The following is a 23372-nucleotide window of genomic DNA, read 5'->3' as shown; positions in this document are numbered from 1 at the left end:
ATATCTTTCTACCAAGACGAGTAGGGAATCAGAAGTGGTGTGGAGGTCAAATTTAGCACTTATTCCTCTAGTTCAACATCATGAATGCCCAATGTCTCGGTCGTATCCTCGAAGATTACATCAACTTCTTCGAAAAGACCCCAGATTCCTTACCTAAGACCGCCATCATTGACATACTCATGCACTAGAAAAGATTGGTGCAAGTGAGGTATTCTCCTGGCCAACGCCCAACCAGTATTCTTGCTCATCACTTCTACCTCATCATCTTCTGTAGGGACATGTCCCAAACCAAACTTTGATACTTTGATGGGAATTTGGATAGGCTCAATGATTCCCTGAAAGTACTTCCCCAATCTAAAACCTGGTTCAAAACCACTTCTGAGCGGGACAGTCACTATCATTTTATAGACAAAAGGCATAGGGAATTGTAGAGCCAAATTATCACCAGTGGCATTCACTAGCTCCACCATGTAGAAGTCACAACCTGTAGAGACCTTATCAACAATCGATGTATACCCATTGGAATAGCTTCCCTCACTATGAATGACCAATTCTTGGTCCTTCCATATGAATTTCATCAACTGATGGAGGGTAGAAGGCACATCCCGGCCATATGGATCCACGGTCTCTCCAATAGCAAGTTGTAACTAGTGTCGATATCCATTACCTAAATTTCAACACTAAACTATGTGGGGCCCACTTGAATCCTCAAATTTACCGCTCCCAAGGTATCTCTTGGTCCTCCGTCAAAATCCCTTACGTTGACTTGGTTCTCGTGAACCTTTCCCAAATCAAAGTTTAATTGTTTAAGAGTAGAAAGTGGAAATATATTAAAACCATACCCGTCATCGATGAAGACACGATTTATAATATTGTCTCCACACTTAATAGTGATATGTAGAGCTTTGTTGTGCATTGTGCCTTCAAAAGGTAGCTCTTCGTCACAAAAGCAAATGTGATGCCTCTGAGTTATTTGGCTTATCATAGCCGCCAAATTATCACTATTTGTACCCACGAACACATAAGTGTCCTCTAAAGCCTTCATCAAGGCTTGTATGTGCAGTTGTGAGCTCATCAATAAGGCCCATACAACGATTTGAGTCGGTTTTTTCTCTAGATGTTTCACAATTGAATAGTCTTTCGGCTGCATTTTCTGTCAAAACTCTTCTGCCTCAGCCTAGATGATTGACCTTTTCAATTGGTCTTGTACCATCCTTGGGATAATTCTTCCGGAGTGTAGCACCTACCGGATCTGTTCATTCCCTGGGTGGCACCGATTTCGATCACAGACCTCTTTTGAGCAGGAATTTCTCTTAACACCAAAGCAACAACTTTCTCGGGTGTCATAATCATGAATTCTTTTTTCTCTTTTATGCACAATGAGGCTATAACTTTTTCAAGGTCATGAAGACCAAATGGAACTATCGTAATGGCTATGCATCACTCGTCTCCGTCCCTATCATGTTGATAGTGATGCTCCCATGATTTGGCAAAGTATTACTGTTGATTTTGGTGTGGTAGTCTGGAGAGTGACCATTTCCTGGCCGATCGAATCCTGAATCTTATTCTTTAAAGTAATACAGTCCTTAGTATCATGCCCAACACTTTTGGAATGATATGCACTCCTTCGATCGGCTCGGTAGAATCTAGAGTTAGTATCGATTGGTTTGGGCTCAACCGGATGAATAATACCTACCGCAATCAATTTCTCAAACAACGTTTTCTGACTTTCAATGAGAGGAGTAAAATTTCAAGCATGTTTCTTCTCAAAATATGGGTGAGGGGATCAAAACTGCTTTGCTGAAGAGGAGGTATTTGCCGATAATTTGGAGTATTTTGGCGGGGAGGTGCTGTTTGAAACCTCAGGTATAAATGGTTTGGATAATTTGATATGGAGCTTGGTAGTTTGGTTGGGTATTTTCATAATTTAGAGGTGGGATTTGGTAGACGGAAGGAGGAGCTTGGTAATTTGATTGGACATTTACATAATTAGGGGATGGAAGTTGGTAAGCCAAGGAGGCATTTCGATATTGTGGAGGTGGGGTTTGGTAAATTGGAAATGGAGTTTGGAAATTAGGAGGGGTATTTTGGTAATTTGGAGAAGGGGTTTGATAACCAGTCTGGGCGTAACAAATCAGGTATGAATTATGCAAATTTCGGGAACGACCTTTGTACGGTGAAGATTTTCTGGAGTGTTTCTTTCCCTCAGACACATAGTAAATAGAAGGCACCTCTTCCCTCTTCTACTTCAATAATCCAGTAGATCTGACCGATGCAGCAACACGGGCAATCTTCCCTATCCTTAACCCATCTTCGATAGTCTTACCTACCTTGACTATATTTGCAATTTTTTCTCCAATGAGCAACATTATCCTTTCATAGTATTCTGGTTCTTGAATACGCACAAACACTTCAATAATATTTTGTCCAACATAAGCGTTTGGACTCTAGCCGCCTCTTTCCTCCATCTATATGCACACTCATTGTAGCTCTCAGTTAAATTATGTCTGATCTTCTCCAAAGAGTATCAGTGAGGAACGATCTCTACATTATAGGCAAATCGTTTGATAAAATCCTTGGCAAGTGCGTTCCAACTGGACCATTGCTACATTTTGTGGGAAGTAAACCATTCTAATGCTTCCCCACTTAAGGTTCGGCTAAAGAGCTGCATCAACAAGGCTTCATTTTTACCAATACTAACAAGTTGGTTACAGTAGGCTCTAAGATGAGCCAGCGGGTTACTAGTTCCACTGATAGTATCAAACTTTGGAACCTTGAACCCTTTCGGAAGGTCCAAGTCTGGGTGGATGCATAAATCTTCATAACTCAATCCGACAACTTTTGGAGCATAATGTAACTCATTCATAACTTTTCTTATATGTTCCTTTACACTCTGCTTGGACAATTCTTCCTTAGCCCTCCATTATTTCTCTTGCGGAGTTAATGATAAAGTTCGGAACAATTACCATAAGTTTCATTAGGGATTGGGATTTGAAAGGTAGGTTTTGGAGGCAAGGGAGGAGAAATGGGAGGATTTTGGGTATTTTGAGGGGTTTGGTATAACTGGGAAATGTTTGAGGGTTGATATTTTGATGGGGGGAAAGTCTGAGGATTATTTATATTGTAGTTTTGAGTGAGAGGAAAGGTTTGAGAGTTGGTACTCTAAGGAGGAAGTGGTGTTTGATAAGAAGCAAAGGCGTGATGAGGATTTGGGGTAGTCAAATCGATAATGGAGGGATTTTTATAAAAGAAGTGGACTAATTGTCTCTATACTAATATTTTAGAAAGAGTGAAATGTCATACAAAATGTTTGTACCTAAAATAAAACAATCATAATAATATACTAATGGTGGCAAGCAAGAGAGCAATCTGCTTGATTCTTTTAACAAACTTCACCATTGGTTCCACATTAGTTATAACATATTTATTGTTGTGTGCTATCAAAAAGAGCACAACACAAGAGCAATTTTTCCAAAAAAATATATGAAGTTTGTAGAAAGGACAAAAGAGAAGATCAATTGCTGGGATTTTTGACAGAGTTAAAAAAAAGTCACCAAAATAGCAAAAAGAAGTTGCAATAGTTACATGAATCATTATGACTTGCAGTAAAAGATTAAACTTCATGAAATAGGAGGAAGAAAACTTTGTGGAATGAAACACACTTCATAAGAAGCTTAATATATTTGAATTTAACTCCCCTATAGCGGAAAAAAATATACAAATAATAGTGGTAAAAATAGAAGTTTTGTTTACTAAAGAACCATATGTTATGAATTCAATCATTCAGCAGCATTATGAGTTGTGGATTGAGAAACGCAAGAGTAGTAATGTCGCATTACAATTGAAATCAATTTTCTTTGTTTACTTCTTTCCCTTCTTTTGGTGCCTTGGAATTAAGTGTTGGGTTTTAAAAGGTGTGGATGAAAAATGGAGAGCTATGACTTTTGTGAAAAGTTGTGACTTTTTTGAAAAGTTATAATTTTTGTGAAAAGTTGTGATTTTTATGAAAAATTCTGACTTTTCTAAAAAGTTGTGACTTTTATGAAAAAAATTTAATTTTTCGTAAGGTTGATCTGTGAGGGCGCCACATAGGCAGATCTAAGATTCTCTTTATATATATATATCTACTTTCTTATAAAATTTTCAGTTTGTTCAAAATGAATCTTTAGAGTATGATAAAAAAAAAATCATATGTTGCAAGAGATTTTTTTTGAAGAAGTTATAAGAGAAATAAAAAAAATTATCGATGCTGCAAATCGATAAAAAATCTCAAGGTGATGTGGAATATAGTCGGATGACTTTGGCCTCATACTAATTTGATATTTTAACACGGGGTAATTGCACAAACACTTGCGTTTGGAGTCACCATTTAGTTTTGTCCACTTTAACTTTTTCTTGCAAGTTTATTGTTTTAGAAACAATTCAGATATACGTGTCTGAAGTTGAAAGTACCTATATGAGTTCAGACATTTTTGACTAACTAGTTCTCAAACATGTGCATTGCACGTGTATTCCGCGCTTAACAGTATAAATATTATAAAAGTTAAGTATTTGAATTTAAAAAAAATTATGTCAAATGAACATGTGAAGAAAATAACTACATTTTATTTTTTAGAACTATTTTTCTGTACATTAATTTTTATTTTATAAGGTACATAATAGATGACGTTCTTGTTTTTGATTCTCATATTTGGCTTCTCAATTGAATGTGTACATAAATCAGTTATTTGACTTTTCATTGTTTTTTCTCATTGGTTAACTAAAAATAAAAAATATATTAAATATGTGATATCATATATGTAATCACATGTTTACCTTACCCCCAACAAAAATATTGTTCATATCCTTGTAAATAATTTACAATTTATCCAACTAGACCTAATTCGTTCAAGGGTCAATAATAACATTGTGTCATCAGGTATATAGGAGTGATATAAGAATGTGAAAAGTTATTGGGTAAAAACTAAATATAATTAAAGATGAATGACAGAAATAATTAATGTAATAACTAATAGAATTCATAATGTTATAACTAAAGAATGTAAAAGGGTTGTGAATAACATTTGCAATAATTAGTACTCCCTCTGTCCCATTTTATGTGAGGTAGTTTGATTCGGCATGGAGTTTAAGAAAGAAGGGAAGACTTTTAAAACTTGTGGTCCAAAATGAATGATATAAATTTGTGTGGTTGTAAATCATTTCATTGAGGGTAAAATAGACATTTTATAATTAAATTGTTACTTAATATAGAAATGTGTCATTCTTTTTTTGGACTGACTAAAAAGGAAAGTAAATCACATAAATTGGGACAGAGGGAGTAATAACTAAGAGAACTTGTAATGCCATAACTAAATAATTAAAGTGCAATAGCTGAATTTCTTATTAATTATGCATTTACTTAAATAGATAAGACTCCTAATTAATCTTAAATAAATAGTTAATTAGATTTCGGAAAAGGGTCATATTTGTCCTTGTACTCCTAGAAAAGGGTTATATTTGTCCTTCGTCATACTTTTTTGATATATTTTCCCCTTCCATCTAACTTTAGGAACATATTTGTCTCATGTCTCACTTTTATTATCTTATGTGGTGCCTATGTGGCACACCTACGTGGATATATATATTTCACTTAATATTTCCTCCTAATTTAATATTATATCTACCCATCTAACCCAACTCCTAATACATTTTTTATTGTCATTTTCCTAAGAGGAGAAAATCATGAGACTTTGACAGAGAGAGCTATGGCTTCTCATCCACGAGAAATTGTCTTACTTTGCTACTGTATTTGTGTGTAGTTAAATAGTACTAAAATATGTTGAAAGTATGCCCTCTGGTACTTAAAACAATGCTTAATTTTTTGTTGCATTTTGTGTGCTTACTTATTTGTGCTAAAATGGTGCAGAAAATGGTCAGATAATGCTGAAAATGATCTAATTTGTAATTGATACTAATGTGACCAACTTGTTGCTACATTTTGTGTAGAAATATCGTCAAAAGAAATTCTGGAGCTGTGCTTTAAATCTGCATAGATACAACTAAAAAAATCAAGAGGAATATAGCTCCACTCTCTCCCTCTATCAAAGTCTCGTGGTTTTCTTCTGCAAAAGTGATGATGAAAGATGTATATGAGTTTGGTTTGATAGGCTAGATGAGTGTATATAATATTTGGTTGGATATAATATTAAATTAAAAGGAAATATTAAGTGATATATATATATATATATATATAACCACATAGGCGTGCCACATGGGCACCACATAGGATAATAAAAGTGAGGATATGGATTTAATCGTTTAAGGGCGAATATGTGCCTAAAATTGGATGAGAAGAGCAAATATATCAAAAAAGTATGACGAAGGGCAAATATAACCCTTTTCTAAGAGTATAGGGGCAAATATGACCATTTTCTGATTAGATTTTAACTTAGTGTAGGGGCAAAATGGTAATCCAACGTTGCACTTTAAAGCATCTCGTGCGTTGCACGTTTATTTCATATTATTTAATATAAAATGATAATTTTTAAATGATTCACGTATTTTCCTATTTGCTATGCATTTTATTTTATTTTATTTTTAAAAATAAATAAATCAGAGCATTTAAAAATAATATATTTTGAAGTTAGACGATCTTGTTAACTTGATGATACTTTCTTGACATATATAATACTTTAATTGAAATATAAATATCCACTCAAATATATATCTATATATAAAGATTTGCATATAATAAAAATATTTATCTCAAAAAATTAGCAACTAAATAAAAAATAAAAATTATACTAATACACCCTTCAACCCAACGTCATTATAAATCATATGAATTTTCCTTCGACTAAAATATATAAATATTTTTAAAAATAAGTAAATTAGTAAAACGCAAGGAAAATGTTTATATAGCAATAACTATTTTGAAGCAAACTTACTAACAATCTCAATAACATAAATATCATTGTAAATAAAGTCATTCTTATGTCTTGAGCATTAACAAAACAACTCGTGACAATTCTCTGACTCATGAAAAGTTCAATAATTTTTTAAAAAGATATTCAGAAACATATATCTGCATCACAGGAGAAATTGTTAAGAAAAACAAATAAATTTAGACTACTTCACGTTAGCTTCATATATTGGAACATGCATTACATACTACTGTATATATTAAGCAAAAATATAATAATTATTATATCACCAAAAATTATTTCCCTCAAGTAGTCAAGGTTCTAGAATATATCCTCTTAGGAAAGAATAATTTACTTCATCAAAATAGTGGTACCTGAGATTCCACTGATCATCAAACTCACTCAACAACAATAAATCACACAAAAAATATGTAAGTGTAAGAAGAATAAGAGTAGAAGATTAGAAAATTTTTGTGGTTAAAATATGAGAGGAAATTCTTCTATTTATAGCCAAGAAAGGGTAGTTTGAATGTGTGCTTTGGAAAAGTCACAACTCATTTGAAAACCCACAATCCTTTGTAATAGTCACAACTTATTGAAAAAGTCACAACCTTCTGGGAAAGTCACAACTCATTGGTAAAGTCACAACCTTTCAAGAGAACATATGCTATTCAATTAGAATTAAATAGATGGTTGTTTTAAGTAGGAGTATTATAATAATTTAACATTCAAGTAAGAGAGTTCGTGCTTTTAAGGTAGTATAGAGATATAGATAGATAGAGAGATAGAGAGATAGATATAGATTTGCATGTAAAATTAAGGGATAAGGTACAAGTACCCCCTAGACTATGACTGAAATCTCAGAGATGCACATTAACTAAACTAATGTCCTATTACCCCATGAACTCATTTTTTGTAATTTTGTAAACTTTTTTTTTTGCATACGTGACATCCAAATATCTCTCACGCGCCTCAACTGCGTGGAGTCACAGGAAAGTGTCACGTAAGACAAAAGCTGTACAAAATTACAAAAAAAAAAAATGAGTTCAGGGGGTAGTAGGACCTTAGTTTAGTTAAGATGTGTCTCTGTGATTTCGGTCATAATCTAGGGGGTACTTGTGTCTTATCCCTAAAATTATCTAAATTTTAAATTTCGACATTCATATATTCTTTATATAAGTTTAAATTTTAAACACAAACTCACTTAATATAATATATATATATATATATATATATATATATACTCCCTCCGTTCACTTTTACTTGTCACTTGTTCCTAAAATAAATTTTTATTTTTACTTGTCATTTTTGACATATCAAGAAAAGGCAATAGCTTTTTTTCATGTTTACCCTCAACATTAAATACTTATTTTCCAAATTATTTTTCAAGATATCATTTATTAGGATAGTTTGATAAAATACTTATATCAACAAATATATTTTTAATGGATATGCTAAGTCAAAGTGTGACAAATAAAATTAAACTGGAGGGAGTATATGTTAACAATGATTGAAATTCATGTAAAAAAAATGACTAAAATTTTAGTTATATGGGTCTAATTTTTTTAATTTAGAAGCATGCACTTTTATTCGAAATTATCTAATAGTACTACTACTATCAATGCAAAATAACAGTTACCAAAATCGACCACGTGGACGCTTCCAATTGGTCAAACTTGTTGGGGTCACGTAACATACATGTATTTACATATTTTTTCTCTATAGTTTATAATAATAACAATCATATATTATATAGTATTAAAACAAATAGTTTAGAGGGCTCAGTAATCAGCAGACAGCAGCAATGGAGAGATTGATTTTCACAGCAGTTCTCATGGTAGTGTTAATTGCAAATTTTGCAACTAGTGAAGTAGCTGCAGGTGGTGCTGTTGTTGTTGGGTCTAGTAACCCTAAGGAAGGAGATAAATTAGCTATGGTTCAAGAAGAGGAGGATATGGATGGTGGTTTCTCTTCCTTAGATGGAATGTTACAATGGGCTATAGGTACTTTACTTTTCCCCAATTCTCCTTTTTAACTTTTGATTTTAAGTTGTAATTGTGAAAGGTTAAATCAAATATTTTGTTCCTATATGTCCTTGGTAAATAGGAAGTTGTGGAGGACGCGAATTAGGATAATAGGATTATTGTTATAGTATTGTTATGCTATTATATGTTGTTTTTGTTATTTTTCTTATCGTCTCTTGTACTTCCATTATGACACTGGGTATGTTGTTGTTGTTGCTATTGCGTCTCTGGTGGATAGAGTTATCAAGTACTTTTGTTGGTGGAAGGTAGAAGGGAGCCAAGTTTTGAACTTTATGGGGTTGTTTGGTTTGTGGACTAAGTTATTTCATGATACCAGGCAATGGCCCATGATTTGAAGTTTATAGGGGTTGTTTGGTTTGCGGACTAAGTTATCTTAGGATACCAAGATTTGAACTTTATGACTTTGTTTGGTTCGTAGACTAAGTTATATTAGGATACTAAGATTTGAACTTTATGGGGTTGTTTAATTCATGGAGTAAGTTATCCCGCGATACCAAATTGGATGGTATAAGGTGTGATATCTGGTACTTATGTTGGTGGAAGGTAGAAGGGGAGCCAAGATTTGAACTTAATGGGGTTGTTTGGTTTGTGTACTAAGTTATCCTAGGATACCAAGATTTGAACTTTAGGGGTTGTTTGGGTTCACTGTCTAAGTTATCCTAGGATACCAAGATCTGAACTTTATGGGGTTGTTCGGTTCACTGTCTAAGTTATCCTAGGATACCAAGATCTGAACTTTATGGGGTTGTTCGGTTCACTGTCTAAGTTATCCTAGGATACCAAGATCTGAACTTTATGGGGTTGTTCGGTTCACTGTCTAAGTTATCCTAGGATACCAAGATCTGAACTTTATGGGGTTGTTCGGTTTGCTGACTAAGTTATCCTAGGATACCAAGATTTGAACTTTAGGGGTTGTTGGGTTTGCTGACTAAAAGTTATCCTAGGATACCAAAATTTGAACTTTATGGGGTTGTTTGGTTTGCGGACTAAGTTATCCTAGGATACCAAGATCTGAACTTTATGGGGTTGTTCGGTTCACTGTCTAAGTTATCCTAGGATACCAAGATTTGAAATGGGTTGTTTGATTCGTGAACTAAGTTAACCCGCGATTCCAAGTTGGACGGGATAAGGTCTGATATCCAGGATTTAAGTTTGAAATGAAATTTATATTTCGTTTGTTGAAGGTATAAATTTAATTTTATACTTTCAACCTAACAAAGTATAAATTTAATCCCCAGACCCCCACTCTGTGGGACTATACTGGGTATTATGTTGTGTTGTAATCAGACTTTATCCTAGAATATCCACCTTAGTCCATGAACTAGATTCTAGAATAGTGAAATTAGGTGTTAGTAACTAGGTTCTGAATCTAAGTTTTGTACATATTTCTTGCATTTCTTAATACAAATATAGGATCTGGACTAAAACTACAGGGTTCGGATGAACCCATATGGTACCTTTTGGCTCTTCCCCTGATAGGTGGCAGCACATACCTGTGGAATTAGCTGGCCTGGATGTGTTGTTGATTTGTTGTGTTTTGGAATATTAGGTGTTAGTAACTGGGTTCAGAATCTAACTTTTGTACATATTTCTTGCATTTCTGAATACAGATATAGGATTTGGACTAAAACTACTGGGTTCGGATGAACCTGTATGGTACCTTTTGGCTCCGCCCCCAGTGGGAGGCAATAGGTACCTGTGGAATTAGCTGGACTGGATGTGCCATTGTTAGTTTAGGATTAAAGAGTCTATTGATGAACCACTGATTAAGTAGGATTGAATGATAAGTTTACTTACATAATTGGTTTTATGTTTCCCATGTGTAATGATTTGGTTTCGTGTGCTAAATTGACATACACAGGGCATTCGGATCCTGGAGTACTAAAAGAAAGATCAGAAGTTGCTCAACGCATGTCTCCGGAGGAGCTAAACAAACGCCAGACTGAACTGAAGGTGTGGTTAATGAGCTTGTGATTCTTCCTTTGTGCCTTAATGTTTTTGATAACACCCCCAACTTGCACTAACATAGGTACATGTAACTCTGTCTCCCAAGGCTTACACAGATGAAAAGAACCAATACCCTCTCTTCCCTAACATCTACACGTATAGAGTATTGAAAAATAATAGGGAAACTTGAGAAATGAAGTATTGAAGGTAGAATGTATTACTGCAAACAGCTGGAGTGTAGGATTTGGCAAAATGACGATGTAACTTGATAGGAAAATGAATAAATGAAGCTTTCAAGTAAAGTTGGTTGGAGCTTCGGAAGCAGAATATGCCTCATCTTATCAGTATGACTCAATTTTTGAGCTAAGTTATGCCATAATGGTCGAAAAAAGGCAAATATTTTAATATTCAACTTCACTCTGTTGAACATAGCACGAATATGCAACTCTAGAAAGGTTGCATGTCCAGCTCCTATTAGATTCACGAGATCACTGTTAGCCTTCTCCTAGTGTAAGACGGAAATGTATAATAGTTCTTGGAAAATAAAATAGAAATTTTATCAAGAATACATATCTTAAAACTTGGCCTTTGACTAGGCTGATCTCAACAGTAAAGGGCATTCTGGTGCACTAAAGCTCCCGCTATGCACAGGTCCGGGGAACCGACAACAAGGGCCTTACCTTGCATTTCTGCCAGAGGGTGTTTCCAAGGCTTGAACCCGTGACCGCTTGGTCACATGGCAGCAACTTTACCAGTTACTCGAAGGCTCCCCTTCAATAGTCTTCGCATGAAATGCTTGCTTATGAACATGTGGTTCTAAAGTAGGAAATAAGGAGGGCTTCGGATTATGCTTTTGGCTCTAGCTAAATTGTAAAGAATTAATGTAAGATAAATTCAAAATTGTAGATGCTAGTGAAGTGTGCGTACAGTTATTTTGTTTAAGCTGTTTGATTTGCTTATTCTAAGTAAAATGTCCATTGTACTGTTCATGATCCATGTCAGCCTATGATCACTCAATTTTATTTGTCACTGATACATCACATAAGAAGCCACCCAATGCTGACCACCATTTGTTTAAATGTTGAAACAAATCCATTCCGATGTAAGAAAATGCTTATACATATAGGGAAAATCCGAGCTCATAGTGTTATATTTAGAACCCAATTAAGGGACTCTAGCATCTAATTTAAGCACGGTTTCTCCTACCATTTACTTGAATTAGCATTTCTTCTTGCATTGCCATTTTGCTTTGGGATAAAGGAGGAGAAATTTTATTAAGTGGTATGGAAAATTATCTTGTTTCTTCCCTGATCCCATCAGTTCATCTAATTACAACCAGCTTTTGGTCTTCGAATAGAAACTAAAGTAAAATGTACTTTCATGCTACTTGTTTGGCTCTAAATTCTACTATGGTTAATATAGTTGAGTAAGAATCCAAGAATTCTTTTTCAGACCGATATTTCTGTCTATCTTCCTTGGCCCTTGCTTCTTTGTAGCTTCTTGCTAGTTTTTGGAGTGGGCACTGATAGGACATAGGTGAGGACATCTCGTCTGTACCTGTGTATCCTTTTTGCTTCATCTTTTAATTTGATTTACTTATCCCCAAAAAAACAAAAACAAAAAAAATAAATAAAAATGAGGAATTTTATCTCAAAAAAGAAAAAAAAATGAGGAATTATTTTGCCACCTCTTGCAATTGTATTGAACGCCAAAGGGTCCTTTTTTTAATATGATTTTTTTCTTCAGTTGGGTTTTCATACATTTATATATTGTTTATCTCCAGGAACTGTTGGAGAAGCTAAAAATGCCCTCAGATGCGCAGTTGATGCTGATTGCAGTTAATGATTTAGATAATTCATCCCTACCTCTGGAGCATCATCTTCGTGCCTTAGAGGAGCTGTTGGTACTTGTTGAGCATATTGATAATGCAATTGGTATGTATAGTTCTCAGGACTTCTTTTGTTACAGTCTTACAGATGTTTGTTTTTGCCTCTTTTGGTTTTGGTTTTATGACTTCTGACTTAATATCAACATCAAGAACACACCTGGTATAGCCCCACAAGTGGGGTCTGGGGATGGTGAGGTGTACGCAGACTTTACCCCTACCTTTGTGAGGCAGAGAGACATGATGTCTGACTTAATATCAACTGTAGTAATTCATTAGCATCTATAATCCAAATAGACACGCTTCGGAGACCTAATAAGACTATAATCAAGTCTTTAGGAGGCTCGAACTAAAAGAGCATACAGCTGACCTCTTAGGAACTATAGCACCCTTTCTTAATCTTGGTTTTATGAAGCTTCTCAATGATGCTTATGTGTAATGTGAGTACTTGTTAATGTTATTCATCAATAGTTTTCCTTTATACAGGCATCAACCGATTTATCACCATTCCTTCATTTAAAGAAAGCATTGAATGCACATGTATACTTTTCTCAATACTTGCATGGTTTTATTTCCAGATCTGCAGAAACTTGGAGGCTTCAGCGTACTTATAAGAATACTTAATCATTCTGAACCAGAAATAAGGACTGCTGCGGCATGGATTCTTGGCAAAGCCAATCAAAATAACCCCCTTGTTCAGAAGCAGGTATTGGAGCTATGTTTTTATACAAGTTTGGTCTTTAATGCTTTAGTTTCTTTGTAGCTTTCATCTGTGCAATTTCTGTGTTTATATTCTAAATTTACTGGCTATTGTATTGACGCTGTGCAATGACTTATGCATTCAGGTCCTGGAACTTGGGGCATTGAAATTGCTAATGAAGATGATGAAATCTGACACAACTGAAGAAGCTGTAAAAGCTTTATTTGCTATTTCAGCACTAATAAGAAATAACATGAATGGCCAAAATTTGTTTTATCAGGAAGCTGGAGATACGATGCTTCAGGTGATCCATCTGAAGATTGAGTCAAGTTAGAGCTAGTTTACTGCTGCAGTGTATGACTTCCTTCTCTGTCTTTGTATGCAGGAGGTTCTTAGCAATTCAAATCTGGATATCAGGTTACATAAAAAGTCACTGTTTCTTATTGCTGATTTAGCTGAGAGTCAGCTGGAAAATGAGAACACAGCTGAGATTTCCTTTTTTAGTAATCGATTGTTACTGAAGGCCATTGTTGATTCAATGGCATCAAGTGATCTTGATCTAAAGGAAAAGGTTTGTGATGTGAATGGGCATTAATCTCAAAAGTACCTTATTTGTCTAAACTTCATATGCGCCCCTTAGGTTTTCAATTATTAGAGATGATCCTCATCCTCAGCAATTTTGGCCTGACCTTTGTGAAGAGCAAGTGTTGATGGTCTTTTTACGTAAAATCCACACTTGCATCCATCATCAGTACATCCATATACCTCCAAAGTTAAAATGTCGCTCTGTAGGATCTCATCCTTTATCTTAAGTTCTTAACCAAACACCTACTTTCATTTTTTGCAAGTGGCTATATCAGTCTGTTTTACTGTGGTTTGATGGTGGAGTATTGGTTAGATGAAAGAAGTAATCAGTAGAGCGATGTCTGTTTCCACAGTTGTTTTCATTGGGACTAAGTCTTTTGGATTGAATTCTTCTTTAGATCTGTTTGGGTTTGAGTATGGGTCAAAGTCTGTTGGGATGATAGCTGGGTCACTTCAGAACAAGAAATTCAACTGTGATTTTCTTCATAGGAAAAGTTTTGGTGGTTTATACAGAAACTTATCAGATGTTAACTTTTGAAGAAACCTGTTAGCTGTGTGAGGAGGATATCCTTGGTCGGGATGGGGGCTCATTTTTCATCTTTAATGATGGAAAATATACTCGCTTTTGGTGTAGGGTCCAGAATCGAACAGACATAAATCTTCTTTTCATGTTTAGACTTGTTTAATTTGAACTATCCCGCGTATCTTTCATGTCATTTCCATCCTCAATACATTGAACAAGGCCTCTGTAATACAAAATATTGCCATGCGTGTTGGTGACATCTTTTAAAAAGTCTGTTATGGGATTGACATGTGATATTGCTTTAACTGCAGGCTCTTTACGCAATTAAAAACATACTACTACTTAGATCGACTGAAGTTCAACTCTTCAGAGACTTCTGTAAATTGAACGAGGTACTTGAGAGGACGAGGCAACAGTTAAATGATCTTAGAGAAGAATATGCAATGGATGTGGAGAGTCTTCGTAAAGAAGTTAACCTGACCTTCCTTCAAAAGCTAAATAAGGTGACGGAAACATTAATATAGATTTCTTTTCATTTGAAGTTGAACTTGGATCCTCTGCTAAAACTCGAAATGACAGGTTACACAAGCTGCATTATGATGACAGTTTCTGGCTTGATCCGGTTTTTGAACTTTACACTGCTTGCATTCTTCTCTGTGGGAAAGGCGCGGAAGTAGCCAAGTGGATCGATATCTTCATCATCCCACGCCATTTGTTCATCTGGACATGGACTCAAAATGGGTACATTATCTGTTTAGGACAACACTAATATGAGAGGGATAACATTATGAGCTGATGACGACTTGGGCTGATTTTATAAGTGCTACTATTTAAGTCATAGCCAATTTTTCTCAAGTATTTAACTTTTAATCAATCTTGCAAATTTGATAGCAATGTAATGTATGTGATGAGACAAATCAATTTTGTGGCAAGACCAATTGTTTCTGGTTCTACAGAATTTGTACCAACCTTTAGTCATGGAGGTTTTGAAATAGAAAAATGTAAGAGAATATTCAATTTTCGACGAAATTACTTATGTATCTATTTCACATAAAAATAACGATGATTATATTTTGTATGCATATTTTATATTGGTGATTACAGCTTGTCAACGATAAAACAGTTTCATATATGAGGTTATGTTTTGCAAAATATGTATCTTCAGATGTGAATATCTAAAGTTGAACTTCATTCAATTTGAATTTCAAAATTCGAAAAATATTTGAATTTGTCAAACTTTTAATCTCATATAGGTCTAAATTTTATTCTTAGTTGGCTAAAATTCCAGTCAATTTGGTTTGGGTCGTTAATTAAAGATAAACAATACGAATAACAACCACGTGGACTCAGCCATGGTACAAGAAGAGGAGTATATTAATGGTGGTTTCTCTTCCTTAGATGGTATGTTACAATGGGCTATAAGTACTTCAAATCAAGTACTTATTCTTGGTAATTTATTTCTATGTTTTCCTATGGACAGAGTTATTTGATACTTGTGTTGGTGGAAGGCGGAAGGCAGAAGGAGAACCAAAATTTGAACTTTATGGTGTTGTTTGGTTTGTGGACTAAGTTATCCTAGATACCAAGATTTAAACTTTATGGGGTTGTTTGGTTCGCTAACTAAGTTAACCCAAATACCAAGATTTAAACTTTATGAGATCCTTTGGAATGCGGACTATGTTATCCCGTGATTTGAACTTTATGAGGTTATTTAGTTCGTGGACTAAGTTATCCTGGAATTGTGTTGTTGGTTTTGGAGTGAAGAGTCATGAATTGATGAAGACTACTTATGAAGTAGGATTGGAAGATAAATTTACTTAAACAATTGGTTTTATGTTTACACATGGCATTCATCAGATCAAGGAGTGTACTCAAAGAAAGATGAGAAGATGTTCAACAGTCAACACACACATGTCTGCAGAGGAGTTACAAAATATTTTACATAGTGGCATTTGCACGAATATGCAACTCCTACTGGACTTGGTTAGGCCAGGGTCTTTGGAACAAAATATCTTTATGTACATGTACAATATAATGTCCTAAGTGATAAATTTGATCTGGATTTTCCAGTTTGAAAATAAAAATGAACATCTATTTTTATATCAAACAAAGGGAGGAATAAAGAGTCGTTTATCGGTGTGTCTAAAGAAACTTTTATTTAAATACAAAAAATCACTATCTTTTCATGAATCAATAATTAAAGATGATTTTTTAAAATTTAAAATTTCTCTTGTTGTTACTTAAATGGTTCAAATTACCCTTTTTTAGTTGGGACTGTTTAAGGTGGACACTCAATCCAATATACCACTGACATTTTGATGAGATGAACACCACATGAACAGGGGTGGAGCTACGTAGGCTCTAGGGTGTCCAATTGGACATCCTTCGCCAAAAAAATTACTATATATACACTTAAAGTTTTGACTTTATATTGATATATATAGAATTTGGATACCCTGAAATAACAAAGTAATGCGTAGTGGAGTTGGCAATAGCCGTCGCAAACCTACCCTCTTCAATTCCCCGCAGGAGTGTTTCATTTTTCTGTAATTATTTTGCCTTCTTGAATTTAATAAGTAAATAAACATGCATAACTTTAACATAAATGTTTAGTAGCTTGGTTGTTAACAGTGTCATGATTGACTTCAGGGACCCAAGTTCGAATCTTACCTCCATTAACTCTCTTTTTTTTCAATTAAAATTGAATTATTTCCTTAAATTTTAATACCTTTTCCTAGAGAATTTCGTACTCTTTCTAATGAGTCTATTATAAAAATGTTTACAATCAATCAATATATATATAAAGGAGGATTTTTAGCCCGCTTATGTGGCATGCCTCAATGGCCATCATTTCTATTTATTTTTTTTAAAACATTTTTTAATTCATTTGTATACCCAATTCATTAATAAAATAGACTAATAAAAGACTCATCCAATAAATACATAATCAAGTCATGTAGTAATCAAGAATGATTTATGACCTCTCTTAATTCATCAATAAAGACTAAATAATAAAAGAACATTATTGTAGACAATTGTCCAAACGTTTTTACTTATTAAAAATCTTTACAAAAAGATATAAATGTTAAAATCAATCCTTACCATTTATAATAAGAAAAAACTCTTTATTTTTATTTTTTCAGTTACAACATAATAATTCCGCATTCTTTAATTATAGAATTTGAAAGGTTTCTGTACCATTAAATGAGAAAAACAACTATATAAAGTTATAAACAAAATAGATTCACCATCTTAATGCATGATCACTACTACTATCTTGCATTTTTGTAGTATTGTTGGATCAAAATAACTCTTCATTGATCACCTTTTAAGATATCAAATACTATTTACGTGATATAACAAAAGGCATCATCGAGCTACTGCTAAGCATTTGAAATTTGACTGACATCCGAGATTAAAGCAAGAAGAAGAAAAGATGCAAGAATTGAAACTTTTGAAGAAGTTTTAGTCTGAATCTACGACTAATTTGATAGGTATAATTTTCAACTCAAACCCTTGTATGAATATTGTTATTTTTCTTCTTTTGTCCTCTTCTTCTTTTTTCATTGAAATACTTAGAATTTGTATGACAAAAAAGTGATAATATTTCAAGAAAAAATTGATATTGAGGGATTTTGCTTAACATTAAGAGAAGACAAAAAGAAAATATATAAAGTACTACGGGAGAGAAAGAAAAATGAAAACAAATAAAGAGGGATAAGAAAAATAAAGATGTCAAGAAAAAGAAGAAAAAGAAAAGGCTCCATATATAATATTGTCAAATTTAAATTTAATATACAAAGAATGATTCATTTGTATTATTCCATATATAAGTCTTATTTTGTTCCATATATAATTCTTGCATTGTTCCATATATATGATATTGTCAAACTAAAATTTAAATTCAAAGAATGATTCATTTATTTTTTTCCATATATAAGTCTCAGTGTGTTCCATATATATAATATTATCAAATTAAAATTTGATATTTAAAGAATGATCCATTTATTTTATTCCATATATAAGTCTTAGTATGTTCCATATATATTCTCCCTAAATTTATAGAGAATAATAATAAATTATTTAAATGACAAGAAATATTATTTAAAACAAAAAAAGGGTATTTTAATTTTAATTCATTAAAAGTAGAATAAGAAAGGAAATGACTTCTAAGTTGTCATACAAATTCAATTCATAGTCATGGGCAGAATTAGAAGATCACTTCTCTAATATACGTGGATTGGTTCTTACAAAAGAATAAAACATTTATTAATTTAATTAGTTAGTACATAAAGAGGAGAAATAAATAAAAAGTACCAAAGGAATGGAGAAAAAAGAAAAACTATGTTGGAGTATATATATATTGTAACAAAATAAAATAACAATAAAATTAATAACAATAATAATAATAATATTATAATAATTATAATATAAGAGTTTGATAAGTAGGGCGCCTGATACCCAGTTAGAACTAATCAGACACATGGGCTCGATAAAAGTATGTATTAGCTTCTTGACAGACCCTTTACTTGGGTAAAATAATTAAACCATGCAATCTGAGAAACTATGTTAAAATTCTTGTGTATTTCGATTCTTATGTAGTTGGACTACCTCTAAGGATATTGACTTGCTTGATCTATGACTGGGCGGACCACCGTCAGGTCAGTGATCCTGTATTTTGGTATCAGAGGGCATATAATTATCCCACCATCCTCTTAGTTGACCGGTAAATCCTGCAATAATCATCTTGCAAATGGTCTTGTCAGTGTTATTAACACTTTGCAGATAGTAGCATACATAAGCATCCTATGAACCATAATCGTCAACTGCCTATCAGTTAACCCATCGAGATTCCATTCATAAATCTCACTTCCACTATAAGAAGTGTTAGTTTGATTCCAATCTCTTTCCTCTATTAAAACATCTTGAGGAGTAGGCCTGGGATAGTAATATGTTTGCATGCTAGGTTTTCTAGCATAAGCAGTATTACCACTATTCTTCTTTGGATACCCATGAAGTTTATTAACTTCCATTTCCACTTGAGTTTTGAAATCAAAAGTGGCTTCCATCTCATCTGCAAAATCTTCAGCGAGACTTATCGGTTTCACACTTGCACCAAATTGAGAAAACTTTTTAAATGTACTATATTAATTGATAATACTTTTTCTATAACTAACATTGCTATGATTGATAGTGGCGCTGATGTGAGTTGCATTCAAGAAGGTCTAGTACCTACTAAATATTTTGAGAAAACAACTCATATGGTTAAATCTGCATCTGGTCATACTTTAGATATAAAGTATAAATTATCTAATACTCGTATTTGCCAGAATAAAGTTTGTATTTCTCACATCTTTTTCCTAGTAAAAAATAAGTTATACCCTCCTTTTCAAAATTTGATTTAAAATCTAGATATTGGTCAAATCCAAATATTTAGAGACCATTCTTATAGAACGGCATTTAATGTTCCGTTTGGACAGTACAAATGGAATGTAATGCCTTTTAGGGTTAAAAAATGCTCCCTCAGAATTTCAAAAGATAATGCATGATATCTTCAATCCTTATTTGGATTTCATCATAGTTTATAATGATGATATTTTGGTTACTCAAAGACTCTTGAAAATGCATTTTAAGAATTTAGACATTTTTTAAGAAGATAGTTATTCAAAATGGTTTTGTCATAGCTAAACCTAAAATGAGTCTTTTTCAAACAGAAGTTAGATTTTTGGGTCATTTGATTTGTCAAGGAAAAATGACTCATATTCAGCGATCTATTGAATTCACATCAAAGTTCCCTAATATTATTACAGATAGGACGCAATTACAGCGGTTTCTGGGAAGTTTAAACTACATTTCCCCCTTCTACAAGAATTTGTCTCGAGATTTAGCTCTGTTATACGACAGGCTAAAAAAGGATCACAAGAAGCCGTGGACTAATAGTCTCACAGATCTTGTAAAGACTATTAAAGAAAGAGTTAAATCTTTGCCTTGTTTAACCCTTGCTAATCCTGCTTGGCCAAAGATTGTAGAGACAGATGCGTCTAATATTAGGTATGGAGGCATATTGAAACAAACTAATCTGCATGATAAAAATGAATATCTTATTCGATTTCATTCAGGAAAATGAAGCGATGCTCAGAAAAAATATGCGACGGTAGCTCATTAAATGTTAACTATCGTTAAGTGCGTATTAAAATTTCAAGATGATTTATATAATAAAAAATTCTTGATAAAAACTGATGCTCAGTCAGTCAAGTATATGTTCGATAAAGATTTTAAACATGATGCGTCTAAGTTAATATTCGCTAGGTGGCAGGCACAATTAGCCCCTTTTGATTTCGAAATTCATTATAAAAAGGGAAGTGATAATTCCCTCCCAAACTTCTTATCTAGAGAATATCTTTCTTCTTATGAGTTTTCTTGACTTCTTTCCTGATAAAGATTTGGTTACGATTTTGAAGGCAGTTCCTCTTAATAGAGATTTACAGGAACTTATATTATGGAGAATTATAGACTAAAATGGTGATGGATATCGTCGATGATTACATGATTGAACAAGAGCTTTATGAAATATTTTATTGTTATGAAGTTTATAACCTCTTGAATGATTAAAACTAAATGCTATGTTTGCAGGATGGATCCTCCTTGGATAACCAAGGCTAGAGGAAAAGGCAGTTATACTCGCGGAAGGGGAAGATCATCCCCAAGTTCATCAAGATCGTCATACGGATCTTCATCATCTAGTATTCCAATTATACAAAAAGGAGGAATGAGTTTATATAACTTAAACTCTAAAGCACAAGAAAATGCTTCGTCATCAATACATCTGGAAGATATTCCAGAAAGTGATCCACTATATGCTAAACTACATGAATTTCTAACTCAAAAGCAAGGTGATACTTTTGCTTCAATCGCCAAAGAAGAAGTTGATGATATCAAAACATATGAAAAGGTAGAGAAAAGAGAAATGATATTTCTCTTAGAAAACTCTGACATACAGAGAAAAGAAGAACCTTGGAAGATATTCCAGAGGTATTTAGTTAATGGGCTTTATTTCCCGGGTGAGTCATACAAAATTCGAAAATATTATGAGACTCTGATGATAAGCACATGTGTTGAATTTCAACATTTTTCAGGATATAATACAAGTGAGAATATTTATAACTTCTCTAAAATGATTATAAAACACGTCATTCATATTATAGATTGGGGTATTTCCTCAATGACAGAAAGACAATTCAGTCTGAACAAAGTCATGGTAAGCTTTACATATTGGGATTATATTCAGGCATTTAATAAAGTCTTATGTTATAACAATGAGAGGCATAAACATACTTGGTTTATAAAACTATGTGCCAAGATATTTGTTAACCCTATACCAAATTGGTTTTTAAACTGGTGGTCATACCACGGGCCAACCATAAAAATATTGCCCGAACCATTTCTCAAGTTATACAAAGAATGGGTCAAGATTTCCCCAGATCTCAACAAGTTATATCATCAAGAACATATTTGTTACTTTCAACAAATTGACCAGATTTATTTCTTTATAGAATTCTCTGTTCCATGGATTCATAAATGGGTTCCGGAAGTAGATTTCACTGAGGAACAAATCCCTTGCCTATACAGAACTTATTATAATAATTTTTGGGATAAGTTGATGAAGAAAGATCCTCAAACAAAGTTTATATACGAACAAGAACTGCTGGATTTAATAACAAAAACCATACACGATTATAAATCGATTCCTAATAAAGGAATTATGACTGATGATTCAACCTCCGTAAAACATATGCCTAGAAAAATTTCTAATCATGATGAAGGAGAACAAAATGAAATGATTATGAAGTATCTAGAAGAAGTAAAGAAAAAGAATTCTTCTAAATGTAAGTCATTACGCAAAATCAGATTCATCAATGCGTAGTGAAACAAGTGAAGATATGCACGAAGCTTAACCATATGAAGAAGAAAAGCCGAAGATTTTTTGGTCAAAACTAAAGGACAAGATGTAGCAGTGTTAAGCTTTTCCGGAACAGTAAAACGCCCGGACTACTATAGCTCAACAGTAGATACACTGTTACCAGGACCCAGATAGGGGCCCAGTATCCTGTACAAAGATGCTTTCTTTTAGAATAAATAAGTTTGTTTTTCTTTAATCAAGGAGCAGGTTTTAGAAACCCTCTCTTCCGTTTTGCACTCTCTCTCTTTCTTGTAAACTTTTCTTACTAAGTTTTGTAAGCTTGCCGGATTTTGGCCGGAATAATAAAGTGTGCGGTTTGGTAACAACAAGGTACTTTCTTTTCTAATTCTTCCTGTCTTTTACTTTTTCAATTTCTCCGATCTGAGCCGTGACTATGTCCGGCTAAAAATTTATATATATGCCGGATAACTAACTTCTCTTTTATATAGACCATGAACGGATCTAAGCTTTATTTAAATATAGAAGAATTTTAGTATGGCTTCTCGACTTGGTTCTGAGATTGAGGTACAGTCGGATCTAGTACTACTTTTATTGGCTTTGTCTTTGTGACTCCGTCTGATGAGCCGTGGTTTTTAGCCCAAAAAGAATTTATTAAGTAGGGCATCTCATACCCGGTTAGAACTATCAGACACATGGGCTCAATAAAAGTATGTATTAGCTTCTTGACAGACCCTTTGCTTGGGTAAAATAATTAAACCATGCAGTCTGAGAAACGATATTAAAATTCTTGTGTATTTCGATTCTTATGTAGTTGGGACTACCTCTAAGGATATTGACTTGCTTGATCTATGACTGGGCGGACCA

At 33.6% G+C, this 23372-nt stretch overlaps 1 protein-coding gene across 1 annotated transcript; it reads left to right on the top strand.

The window, feature by feature from the left end:
• The first annotated feature begins 8655 nt into the window (after positions 1 to 8655).
• Positions 8656 to 15688, top strand: LOC102587788 (hsp70 nucleotide exchange factor FES1-like). Its single transcript, XM_006343431.2, has 8 exons — positions 8656 to 8905; positions 10809 to 10900; positions 12678 to 12828; positions 13358 to 13485; positions 13625 to 13783; positions 13865 to 14050; positions 14899 to 15090; positions 15167 to 15688. Exons 1-8 carry the CDS (start codon positions 8707 to 8709, stop codon positions 15185 to 15187), a joined length of 1128 nt encoding a protein of 375 aa, XP_006343493.1. The 5' UTR covers positions 8656 to 8706; the 3' UTR covers positions 15188 to 15688.
• Positions 15689 to 23372: the final 7684 nt, after the last annotated feature.

The sequence above is a fragment of the Solanum tuberosum genome, unplaced genomic scaffold (assembly GCF_000226075.1).
Source record: "Solanum tuberosum cultivar DM 1-3 516 R44 unplaced genomic scaffold, SolTub_3.0 scf00046, whole genome shotgun sequence".
In the NCBI taxonomy this organism is placed as follows: domain Eukaryota; kingdom Viridiplantae; phylum Streptophyta; class Magnoliopsida; order Solanales; family Solanaceae; genus Solanum; species Solanum tuberosum.
The sequence above is the reverse complement of the archived record's forward strand: the minus strand, read 5'-3'. Positions and strand labels throughout refer to the sequence as shown.